The sequence below is a fragment of the Vombatus ursinus genome, unplaced genomic scaffold (genome assembly GCF_900497805.2).
Source record: "Vombatus ursinus unplaced genomic scaffold, bare-nosed wombat genome assembly UNPS02014778.1, whole genome shotgun sequence".
In the NCBI taxonomy this organism is placed as follows: domain Eukaryota; kingdom Metazoa; phylum Chordata; class Mammalia; order Diprotodontia; family Vombatidae; genus Vombatus; species Vombatus ursinus.
In genome coordinates, this window is record NW_020954556.1 from 27,628,745 (window position 1) to 27,642,221 (window position 13,477).

General features: G+C 33.9%; 1 protein-coding gene across 7 annotated transcripts in view; it reads right to left on the reverse strand.

Annotated features, from left to right (window-relative positions):
- Positions 1 to 1,234: 1,234 nt before the first annotated feature.
- EHBP1 (EH domain binding protein 1) overlaps positions 1,235 to 13,477 on the reverse strand; it is a 392,318-nt gene continuing 380,075 nt past the window's right edge. For all 7 annotated transcript variants that reach the window (XM_027865114.1, XM_027865118.1, XM_027865117.1 and 4 more), the window contains 4 exons: positions 9,877 to 9,976; positions 8,636 to 8,709; positions 1,961 to 2,075; positions 1,235 to 1,675 (listed from right to left, as the gene is read on the reverse strand). In XM_027865114.1, coding sequence (XP_027720915.1) covers positions 1,585 to 1,675; positions 1,961 to 2,075; positions 8,636 to 8,709; positions 9,877 to 9,976 — 380 coding nt within the window. In that variant the 3' untranslated portion in view covers positions 1,235 to 1,584. The remainder of the gene's footprint in view (positions 1,676 to 1,960; positions 2,076 to 8,635; positions 8,710 to 9,876; positions 9,977 to 13,477) is intronic.

The window sequence follows — 13,477 nt, forward strand, 5'->3', positions numbered from 1 at the left end:
TCCTGTGGATGGATGAAGTACAGCTATACAGTTTTTTTAAAAAACATAATTTATATTTTTTTGTGAAGCATTTGACAACCAGGCCAAAAGATAAACTCAAACATACTATTATTTTCAAGTCTAAAAACTTGTTGAACAAGCTTCCTTTGTGTGGGACACCTCTGTAGCGGGATGGCTGGGTGACAAAGCCCTCTTAACAGAGAATCACCAATTCTGTGATTTCTTGCAAAAGGTTTTCTTTCTTCACTCTACCACTGGTCATCCCCAACCTCTAGAGATTTTTAAGAAGTTAACACTTATACTCAACTGTCCTAAACTCAATGAAAACTGTTAGAATGAGTAGAAAAAAATTAACATAAAGGTGCAGTAAATAATATTCAGAACCCTTCGTCTAGCAAAAGGAATCATACTTTCTCTGGATAAGGCTTTAAAATATAATCTACAGGACTGACTTTCAAAATTTATATTTTGTTGTCAAAAGAGCACAGTGTAATCAGGCTGAAACCATTTAATTTTAGTTAAAAGGTGCTCATTTTTTAAAAAATTAAGTCTTGTGGTTATACAAACTACTAATCAAACCAAAGTAGTAAAGTTTGAATTGAAGAAAATGTCAGTCATTAAGGTAAGAAAGATTCTTTTATTGAAAATTTATATATGATTCAGTATTGTAATAAATAAACAGATAACCATTTCACAAAAATGATAGAGCTATACTAGAGAAGAAAAAACATTAACTGGGGGAATTGCACACAGTGGCAAGGCAGACTTCCTATAGATACAGAATAAATATTAACAGCATTTTTGAGCCAATGTTGAGACCCAATGAAAAGGGATCAGGCTATGTGTAATAAATAATTATTCAGAAAACATGGTGCATCATCAAATGAAAAAACTTTCTGTAAACTTATGTATCATTTAGCTCCATCCTTATAGCACATCTTCAAATCACGGGGTTCTTTTCTCCACGATATGTTAAAAGACCTTTCTCTGACCAAATCAGAGGGCATGAATTCTATTATGCTTACAGTAAAGTGGAAAACAACTGGAGGAGGAAAACATGGATAAATATAGCATAGCTTAATAATTTCCTTGTATATGATCTAACTATAAAATTTAGGTAGTATATTAAGTATACATATGGTATGACTAGATGAAATCATTCATATTTTTCCTATCCCCATTTTACCCCTCCCCCCTCAATGCTAACAACAACAAGAACAACAACAACAACAAATAGATTTGTTTTCAATTTTTCTTCCCAACAAAAGATTAAAGAGGCAGATTCTTCTTCCTTGAACAGCTTCTTAAACATCTCCAATACCAATCATCACCTACAAGGTTTCTGTGCAAATCTATTTCACATAATTTCAAAAGAATGACAAGCTCACAAGTAAATCCTGATACAAGGCTATTTTGAAGTATTGGGATTTTCTTCAAGGAAGGAGGGGAAAGGGGGAGTGGGATGAAGTAGAGTTGGGCCAAACAAAATGTTAAAGTTTTAAATCAAGAATAAGTTTCCATCTTCTAGTCTGGGCCCCACTGACATGACAGTCGGGGAAGGGTTCTCAGTGTCTCAGAGCCCAGTTACTGAAGAACACATTTTTCTTCTTTCTTGGCCATCTTGCCTTTGTTTTGCTCCAAGGTTCGCTCCAAATGTTCATCTTCTTCCTCGGCCCTGGAATTCCAACAAATAGGAAATACAGTTATTATTCTCTGTGATGCCCAAGTACTGAGGCTGAGAAATGCCTTTCCTACACCTCTCTTTCCCTCCTTCATCCCGGGTCCCCCAAACCCGGCAGAGGATGGCCTTAGAAAGAGAATGGAGGGTGGGCAGTAAGGCCTGGGGCCTTCTGGAGGCTCTGCTTTGGTCACTTTAGAGGCTGAACTTTCCTACAAACTTTCTGGGTCATTTTAAAAGCAGATGGCAAAAAATCATGTCCTCCCCACTGGGCAAACTCACTGCTTCTCTTGAGCGTCCAGGTCCCTGACCAGCGCATCCCGTTTGTTCACCAGGATGACGAGCTCATCCAGTAAGAGTTGTTCTCGCCTTTTCTGGGCTTCAGTCTTTTGCCAGTCTGAGGGCAGGGGAAAAGAGGCTGGTTACACTCGACGCCTTCTGCAGCAGCCCAAGCAAGCTTCCTGCTTTGGCCCTCCATACGCTAAGGCTCTCCCACCCTTTCCTCCTTTCTACCTCTCTCATGTCTGCCTTCTAGAGCTTTGCTTCAGGAAGATGAGTGTTTCTGGGACAATTACTGACATTCTAGTAAGATCAGGAAGCACGGTGGATAGAGGTGATTAGGTTTCTCCCCTAAAAATGGATTTTCTTAATATTGTCTACAGTTCGACGTGGCTGGGGCCGGGATCCAAGCTGCTCTGGACAGAGGGCGTGGCCGGGAGGCCAAGGCTGGGGACGCACCTGAGTCCAGATGAAGTTCGGGGGAGTGGAGCTTTCCACACCCTCGAGAGGCAGCCCCTGCGGACCAACGTGGCGGTGAGGGGCCTGGGAAGCTGGGCAGGGTAAGAGAACCGCCGGAAAATCTTTCAGAAGCTGCGAGATCTGCCTCAGAACTTTGCGCCCCCCCCAATCAACCCCCATCCTAAACAGCCTAGTCTTCACTAATTTCCTCCTCACTCTATTTTAGCCGTTGGATGTAGCTCACACTGGGCGCCATATGCTTCACAATAACTTTAAAAGTAGTGTATGAGCTAATTAGCATTTTCTTTGAAGTAAAAAAATAAATTTGCCCTGCAGTTTTATGCTCTCAAACGCATAGTAGCGAGCATTCTTTTTAAGAGTTTTGTTCAGCGACCTTAATTTAAAGCATTTTTTTTTTTTTTGGCAGAGGGGAAACTACCTATTTGCTCCTGAAATTCTTTGCAAAACACTGGGAAATCCGGTGGGTAGCTCCCCCTCCCAACCCTCACCCCCAGCAGGCTTGCCTGTGCCAGTTTTTAAGAGAAACACCTATAATATTTCCCAACCTCTCTTGTCTTTAGTCTTCCTTTAAGAAGAGCAGTTTCATTTCATAAACGGGACCACATTTAACATTTAAAGCCCTTGTGAAACCAAAGCCAACTGCTCTCCGGACAGACCGTAAGGGCTTGTAGCTGTCAATCAACCACCAGTCTACCCCGCCTCCCTCATTAGGAAGGTAAACAATGAAAAGAAGAAGTAGATGATGAAGGAGATAGCAGAACAAATGAGGACCAAGAGGGAAACAGGACACCAGCTTTAAAAAAAATCTGTAGCCACTGACTCAGGCAGTGTCCCCTCCGCCAAAGCACTTTCCAAAAACAGAGGAAAGAGGGTGTGCAATCCTTTTGGGTTTTTCTCTCCTCTCTCTCCATTGCCCTGGGCAATCACGTTAAAACTCACATGGCTGGTGCTTATTCAGATAAACCTAACAATGCACACCAATGGTTACCATGTGAATCTTCACAAACCACACAAGAATGTGCTGGTTCAAATCCCCCTGACCCCCCTCCAAAGCAAAATTTATTCAAGACAGCAAACTGCTCAGCAGCCTTATGAAAGCAAGTGGTGCTAGAGGGAATTCTGTCTTGTATTTACAAATTAAAAATTAGATGCATCATCATGCAATAAAGGTTAGAATAGCAGCAAAAGCCAGAAATGTTTAATTACTTTTATCATTATTTCTTTTATTCTCTAAGCTCAGATGTACATAAATAAAAATAGAATGTATATTACATATACAATGCACAGTACACAAACATATAAAATAACCTTATCATTTTACTCCTACAAATGGAAAGTAGTTTTTTTTAAGGAAAATAAGCATTACTGCTGAAAGTTTTTTTTTTTAGTTATATGACCTAGGTTAACTTGCTGAGATTTATTTTTTTAATTAAAAAAAAAAAGAAACATAGTAAACCTGCAAGAATGTTATGTCATTTACCACTTTGCTCTTTTGATTCAAATGGTCAGATACTAAAAAGAATATTTAATAAAATTACGGTTCCAGTTATAAATCAAGCTCTCCTAACTATAAAGAAGCTGAATTCTGCATAGCTGATTTTTGAAACATGAATATGATAAAAAAAAAAACCCAACCCAGTTTTATCTGTAATTAACCAACATGTACTAGAAACTAAAACCAGACAAATAAGAAAGATTACCAGTTTTGATAAGTGTTTATCTTTTTCCATTTTACACTTGTGGTAATGACAACTACTGTAAACTTTCATTTACAATTTGGTGACCCTGGTCTAGATCTTTTTGTGAGAATTATACCAGGTACACCTGTTGAAAAATAAGTCTATTTTCTTTTACAGACTTCAAAATATAACCAAATGAAAAATTTCAGGTAATTTCTAGAAGGGTAACAAAATATATACTGTAATTTCTATTTACAAGCATTTGCTAAGAAATGTATTACTTAGTATCAATGACAAGGAAACAACACATAATATATACAATTAATTATTTCTTTGATTCAGTAAACATAAGTACCAACAATATGCAAGGCATTCTGCTAAGTAATTGGGGAAACAAAGATGAACTTCACTGATTTGTCACCTACCATTAATTTTAATGCTCCAGATTACAATAAGGAGTGTAAGGATTCTTTTTTAAAAATAAAATTTTGAAACTTAAAGATAGTTTAGAAAAAACTCTTCTAAATTAAAAAACAACCCCCAACTATCTATTATTTGATAATTTCTCTAGTCTTCAATTTTTCATTATTCAGCAATGATATTTTCCACAAACCTTTAAAACATTGTACTTTCTTTGAAATTTTGAATACAAGTAAAGCTGATTACTTTTAGGATGAGGTTAGAATCCAAACTGTTTCAGTATAACTAATGGGGTTTTCCAGTATGGTCAAGTACATATCTGCATATTAAATATGATCTCCAAAAAACATACTTAAATTGATTTATGTAGGAAATAAATGTTAAAACTAGTGCAGGGAGCAAAAATGCACATTTAAGCATTCTCACAGATGGTAAGAACTCATATCTTTGTTAGTGTGAAAAATAAAAACTTTTCATCGTGTTTTATATTGGAATAAATTCAATTTTATTTCTGGAACAAAAACTAATCTATTTCTTTAAGCTAAAGTCAATAAGGAAAAAGCCCTTTTGAAACAGCTTCATGTAGAAGTTCTGAAATATTTTGAAAAGTACATGCATGTAAATTTATAAATGGCCTATTATGCATTTAAAGAAAGGATTACTTCCCAATAATACCAGTCATAGGTACCTACACTGACTATGACTTTGAGAAACTACAATACAGAGTGTGATTACTTTAAAGATTCTAGTGCATCACTTTAAAAAAAGCTATATATTCTCTCTCAACAAAATAGGATTAAATATTGATGCTACATTTGAGCCAAAGTTGTGAAATAAGGAAATACTGTTTATATCTATCTACATTAAGTTGCTAAACATACACATGTACTAAACAGCAAAAATCTGGCTTTTTGCTTCAATTTTGGAAATCTACGTATTTTCAATAATTCACATACAAGTTCTACATTGCCTGTACCTTTGTTGAAGTGACCACTTACCTTTAAAAAAAGGCAAGGGTATTTCATATAAATACTTTAATATAAAGGGCCTAAAGTTGTAGTAAACCTTCAACCTTGCCACTATAAATAAGCCTCAGACTTTGATGAAAATTAACACTAGTTTTGTAAAGAGCACATTGGGGGATTGCAGTCAAGTCTTATCTTTAGTTCCAGTCAACTAGCAATCCTGAAAGAGTTTGCATCATCATCAGAGCAGGCCATTTGATAGGATTCTACTGCTGAACCTAATCAATCTATGGAATACTGTGGCTGTGCTGTGTAACAAAGCTAAAATAGATTTACAAATGGGGTTTTAGGGGATAAGCTCCTCCACAGGATTACATATTGATTTTAAATATAAAAAGCTTATCATATAAACCATAACTACAAAAATAGTGAACCTGTGCATAAATCCTTTTAGAAGAGCACCCACTTCAAACTATACACCAAGAATAAATCAAGCTGTACAAAACCCTAAAGAAGAACCATCTCTTGTGCAGGAAATGGACGCTCTACTTTTTAAAAGCCCACCCCAATGTGGGCAGAAATGAATTTATCTTTCCCAAGGGGGCAGTAAATAATATGGAACAAAAAATATAGGTAAAGTATCTAAAGCCCATTCATCAGCTTGAGGTGAATCCGGATATGAAATTGACACCTCAGAAATAATCAAAGTACTTATGACCTTTTAGTAGAATGATTATAATTTGCACTTTATTTTTGCTTCCAATCCAATAAATTTATATTTCTTTTAATGAACCAGGCTTATTATGCTCCTTATACACATTTCTTAGGATAGGCAGTTTCAGTAGCATATTCATATGTAAAGACTACAGTTTATTGCTAAGCCATGCCATCACAGTTAAATGGGAGGGAGGGAAAAGGAAGCTAGGAACATACTTACAAACAAAAACAAAAACAGTGTTGCCTATTCATGTGTTTTCTCTGTGAAGTACTTTAACACTCCAAAAGGCTATTCAGCTGTACGTGCACCCATTTGAACAGTTGGCTAAGAGGACAGGGTCTTCACACCACTGAACCTTACAATGGTCAACACCTCTACATGATGACAGTACTGCCCACACACTGCTCACATTAGCAGGGCAGGAGAACATTCAATAAACTGGCTTTATCTGTAATCAGCAGGTTGATACTTTTTCTCTTCTTGTCAACAACTAAAGATGAAAACTCATTGATAGGTTCCTTGTTTTCTGTTTTTTTTTAAAGCACAGTCACATATGTGGAACAGTAACATACATTAAAAAAACACTCAGGAACTGGTATTATGTAAATAAAACAAGTTTTAAAAAGTAAAGAAAGCTCATTGTTCTATTATTCTAATGGGGAGAGGGGGAAGAATTTTCTATTTTTTATTCCAGTTGTATAAAAGTATTGGGTTATTTAGCTTGCAAATCTGGTGGGTTGGGATGACATTGTTGTTTGTGCTCAGTACAATGCTGAGATAACTTTTCATATCCTATAGGAATAGTAGAATGCCTTTAGAACATATAGTTCCTATTGATCTTATATGGTCAACTGCTATGTGAGATCATGCACAATTATGCTTAGAGGAAGATGCATGCAAAATATATCAGAATTCATGCAAAGAGGCTGTAGTAGAATTATACTTCACATACACACACACACACACACACACACACCCCCCAAATAAATGCATTGACTATTTACTGTACTGAATTTTCAATTGGCTATTTAACTTTCTAATCTCTTCTAAAGGTTATGTGAAGTCCATTGGCAATTATGTGACTTACCACAAAAATTCTTAATAAAAAAGAACAAATAAAATTTATCATCTTTGTGTTCTTTTATTTCTGTAATAAACTTCAAAAAACCATTTAAAATTAGGATTTTTTTGTGTCTATTTTTACACTTTTGCTATTATCTACACTATGTGAAGCATTTTGATTTCTATCTTAAGGATCTTATCATTATAAAAAAATCATGTAAATAAATAAAATTTGATTTCCTAAATAAGGGCTTAATTTCTTTCCAATTATATTTATCAAATGAGCTAATTGACGTGAAAGTGCTTCGAAAAGAATAAAAGTATTAAGTAAATGTAGGTATACCCTAGGCATTTTATTTATCTTCATCATTCAATGAAAATGTGGCAATTAATGTTCTGATATTCAAAAAGTACAAGACTTCTCATGGCTTTCTCTTAGAAACTTAGGTTTCCAGTGAAGTCTCTAAACTAATTAGAATTGATTTATTATGGATCAGGTACCTTATCAGGTGAAGAAAGAAATTACCATAGACAGTCAAAGGGTTAAAAGGTCAATACAGAATAGGAAAATCAATTTGCATTGATTAGACAAAAGGTCCATTTTACAAAGTCCAAAGGATTAACTTTTAAGCAGACATCTTTGAACTGTAAGACAACATTTCCAACTGAGAGGAATAAGAACAGTATTATAAAACACTTACTTAAAAAAAACCCAGATGTGGTAAGCAATAGGTTAAACACTGGCTGATGCTTACTTATATTACAAATCATCCATAAGATTATAATATAATTCATTTAAAAGAGTTATGAAAAATGTTTGATTGTTTTACTTAATCTCCTATGTCAATTTCTCTGTGTATTCATTTAGGTTTAGTATTTAGACTCTCAAGACTTATAGAAGACAGTTTATTTCAGTCTTCTTGACACTAATGAAATATTATGTTGAAATTTTGAATATACTAATATGAAACATCAACCTGATGCATCTTTTAGCACTCTTCCCAGTGTAAATAAAATGCAAATGAGTATAATGTTAATCTTGCTTTAGATTTTCTGTTTTATAGAATTTAAAATTTGTTGGATGTTATGATGATTTTGAACTTCATAACAACACAATAGATACCATAAATGAATAATCTATCTGAATTAGGGTCCTTAGGTTTGTGTCTTTTAGTCATTTATATGGTAGTCATTTATATGGTAACTGCTGTATCTTCATAATGAATGACCTTATAGACTCACCCAGTACAGATAAATGTTCATTGATGCTTGAATTTTGTTTTAGAACTGAATCCTATGATAGTTTAGCCTTTGTATTAAGTGGCTGATTTTTTCTCAGTAAAATGTTTCTTACCTTCAATTGCAAGCATCGCCCGCAACTCCCGGTTCAACAGCTCGTAGCGTCTTTCCAGGTCATGTTCTTTTTCCCTAGGCAAGTTTAGAAAGTTCATCAATATGCTAATGACTAAATCATTAAACACTTAAAAGGACCTTTAAGTTACATTGATTTGAGGACTCATAGCTGACTTTTCTCTTTAACTTTAAGCTACTCCAAACAAATGATACAGAAACCTAAAACCTTCATCACTTGGTGCTGTTCTTGTCATTCTTCCACAATAAAAGGCATATTTCAATTTGCAGATAAGTAAGCTGATTCTTACAGACTTTATGTAGACTGTTATAGGAAAAAAAAACCTATTTTGTGCTGCTGAAGGTGCTAAAATATTTTTTCCCTAATTCTTAATAAACTTTTTAACCTAAGAATATCTATTAAGATGCACAGAAGTCCTATTTGTATCGATTTTAATGTCATAAAGACAAAATTGTGGGTTAGAAAACATTGTCTCTTCACTTCTAAAAATCAAGTTGAGGTATGGGAATGCATTTATGAAAATGAGCTGTTTCCTTAAAATAAGAAATGTGAGCAAGCTCATCTCTACACTAGGTGGCATCCTATAAGAACACTACTAATAAGCAGAAAGAACGAGGAGAGAAAGAGGGCCTAGAGCAGGTGAAATGCCAGATACTAAAAATGCTTACTGTTTATATTTTCTCCACTCCTCCTCTGACCCTGTTAACTGTGCTAATGCTGCCTCTTTAGGAGCACAGTTTACTTTTAAATCATTAGCATTTTCTTCTGAAATGTATATGGTCATATCATCAGTAGTACAGGTTATGTATAATTTCACTTCCTGATAAAATTTTGATATTAAAAACACTTTAAGAAAATATTTTAAATTAACTTAAAATTCATCTTTTCCTCTTATAAACCAAACTTCTTCTTTAGATAAATAAACTTCTCCTTGAACACAAATTATTTTACTACTCTTTTGCCTCTTATATTCAGACCATCCTATTTTCAGTTTTTATCCATATCTTTTCCTATGGACAACACTATTTTAATATTTATGTTTAGAAGCCAGTCTGTCATGTAACCAAACATATGATATGTTAAATATACTGATAAAAATATCATACCTGAGAAAATAAAAAAATTAAATCTAATTAAAACAAAATGTAAGTGAAAACAAAAATGTGATAGCAAGGATTTTGTCAAACTTTGTAGGAAAATCAAGCTTTGTCTTGAGAACTTACAGAAGAGAGAGTTGGTTCATTCTTCTTATTAATGCATTTTTCTTATTAACTAACATAAACCATTCTTGCATCATAGCTTCTTCTTCTTCTGTGTTCCTTCCTATAAACACAGGACGATTTATCTCTTAATATCTACATAAGCCATAGCATTGTTCAGCGTCAGTTTTTAAACATGTAATACCTAATTTTAGCTGATCTAATACTATATTTTAGACTGTTAGCAATAGAAGATTAGAGACCTAGAGCTGAAAAATTCATGTTTAAATAATAATAATAAGCCTATCTTCCAAAGCTGATAAATTTCAGCATGTATATTTTCACTCCCCTTTAACATACCTACAGATCATATTAACACTAAGTACAGTAAACAAAGTGTTCTACCGTTTAAATCCTCCCCAGAGGCTTAATTGTTATTATGTTTCAATGAGGAACTCGTGGTGCTGACAGACATATGGTCACAATAAAAAAAAAAAAAAAAAGCCCAACACAACAACCAAATCCCAACTAAAAATCATTATGAGAAGTACAAGAGTGAAAGGAAGCTCATGGACATGCTGAGATTATGGTAAGCCCGCTATCTGTAGTAATTTACTTGGTCTTATTTTTTTTTTCAAAAGTAAACCTATAATATACATTTTTACCCTGTACCAATAACAGAGTACATCTAATCAGGGAAAATAAAGTTTAAATTAAGAAGAAATATTAGTGATCTGTGAGTAAAGATTTTCTAATGAAGATATCAGTAGATCAGAAAACATTTGAATAAATGATCTAAGCAAAAAAGACAAATCCAAATGTGGACATACAAATTGAATATTTCTTATATTCTTTCCCTAAGGATGCAATGAGTTATTAAACATGTTACATTTTTACAAAACAGATATATTTGAGGGTGAAGGACCCCCCACTCTCACCCCCGCCTTGCACCAGGACACATGCAGCCTCATATTTTCCCTTTAGAAAAAGGCAGTACTAATATTTACAAGAAAGGTGGACTCTTCCAGGACCTTTTTCCTGCCACTTGTGTGAAAAGGCATCTAGTCAAATTCACAATTCTGTGAGAAGGAATTTTCTTTCTAAGATTCAGAGGGCATCAATTCATGCCTTGAAGCATAAAATTTCACCAGGAAAAGGTTTTTGGCAAACAAATTCTCAAAGCAAGACAAATAATTACGTTGCTCTGCTAACATTTAATTCTGCAGTCTAACTTCAACATAGCATTTACAGGGTTAATGGAAGTGTCTGATTAAAAAGAGAAAATCTCAAGGAATTTAGTATTCTATAAGATTCTGCTTTTTTATTTTAAACATGAAAACATTTTAGCACATAAATGGAATCTGAAGTGTTTTTGCTTTCTACTATCCAATCATAATTCCACCTGAAAAATAAGTATAACATATATTTTAGATTGACATAAAATGGTTATCTGCTACTAGGAGAATAAAGAAAACAGGTAAATTCATTAAATACTGTTAAAATGTAAAAGTATGAAGGATACGTAGGCTATAATCATTTAGAGACTGAACAAAGTCTTTATTGTTTTACAGTATTTTTAATCTGTCTTTTAGGGCTCCTGGTTTTGCATTCACTTTGGACCATGTGATGCCTTGACACTGGTCATGTGATATAGGCTGCGATAGGCACAAATCCCTGGGCAGCAACAAAAGAAGAAAGAGTAAAAAGAAAAAGCTGAGAAAAAGCTTGCAATTTGGAAAAAGGCCAATTGTACCCTGGTGAAGGCCTTTTTGATCATCAAAATGACACTTGGGTGCAATATTAATAGCTATAGATTTTGTGATATATTTTCTCACTACAGACTTAATTCTTGTGCCTATAACTGAAACAGTGACTAAAAACATAGATAAATGAAAACTTTGTTGAAACTTTGGCTTAACCCATAATTGATGCTTTCAAGCAGTCCTAAACGAAACAGCTAACCCACTCTTAAATTAGCATCATTTTCTTCAATGGGATATGGCTTCCTTGAGAAAAATAATACTGGTGTGGTACTGTCATTCTCAATTAAATTCATAATCTGATTTTTAGATAAGAATAAAATTGTCATCTAACTCAAAGAAATTAAACAAAATGACTATTAATCTTCCAAGTTTCGAATGAAAATAAATGTCTAAAAATTAAAAATGCTAATGTGAGATTGTTTACTGGACCCCAAAACACTACAGACTATTAAAATCAACACCCCCAATTTGAAGATAAATTAATACAGTATGCCCCAAATCCTTATCTGAACCAGTACAAGCTTACAGGAACCTATAAAAAGTCTAATGATTGTAAACAATTTTTTTTTTACCCTGTGAGTACATGATTCCACTATTGTTTTAGGGCTTTTAAAAATTAAAAAAAGCTTTTAAAGTCAGTAAGTTGGACCATTACAAATTAATCCTGACTTTAATAACTGGTTAAAGACCCCTTCAGCTTTATAAGTAACAAAAAATATTAAAGCCTGTGATCACAGTGAGCTTTTCTCATTTCTCCTCTAACCATTTGTTATTTAATCCAATACTAGTAATCCAATTTGTCCATCAGACTTTTAAAGGGCAGAATGCAACTTCCCCAGCTTAGACACTTTTCAAAGTACAATATATTTTTCAAATGAATGCTGGATGTTTCATTTTTTCCCCAACTGTTCCTAGCTCTAATGCAGGAGGAAAAAAAGAACAAGATGAACATTGTTCGTACTGATTAAGTAAGAGCTCATTAAAGAGCTGTCAGTGCCGTACTTTGAATATGCATGAAGCATATAATCAGATCTAGTACCGTCACTAGAGGAGAATACGGTAAGTACAAAGGATTGATTTAATTACTTAGAGTGGGGCTGTGGTGGTAAAGCAGTCTTGTTAGCGCAAAAAGAAAAGGAGGTTGGATTCTGGCACTGTTAGAAAAAAAAAGGCAGTTTTAGCTTCTGCCACAATACCTAATCTCAAGATAAAGCACTTTACATTGTAGCTTAAAATGAAGACTGTCATTATTCTATAAAATAGCCATAATTCATCTTATCTTGTTTAACTTTACCTGGTTAACTACTTCTTTGGCAAAATTATCTTTAATTTATAATTAAAATCACATCTTTATGTTGACATATTCCCAATTCTGATACTAGATCTTTCAAAAATTGTTTAAAATGACTCATAAAAAATTCAAGCTATATGCTTTTAAACATTACTGCAAAAGCAAAGAGGTAAAAAAATTATAGGATCTGGCTCCAAAAAAAAAAAGTGAAGAAACAATTGGTTGGTCACATATTTTGTAACTTCTTATTTAATGTTTATCATCATCATTATCACAACTGAACAAGCCTTAGAGTATCTTTTATAACAAAATTTAAAAGCATTATTAATTAGACTAGCCTCTGGTAATACTTTTTAAACTTATGAGTGGTTTTCTGCATACATATTTCTGGGTTGATATTTACCTCTGGAAATCTCGAATCTTCCCTAATATGACATTCTCAGTATCAGATTTCCCCTTCTCCCATTTGGGAGCAGGGACCACCATTATAAGACAACTATTAAATTACTGGAATGATGACAAATGTCAGGAAAACAATGATCAAAACATTTTCTTCCAAATTATTCCTTAT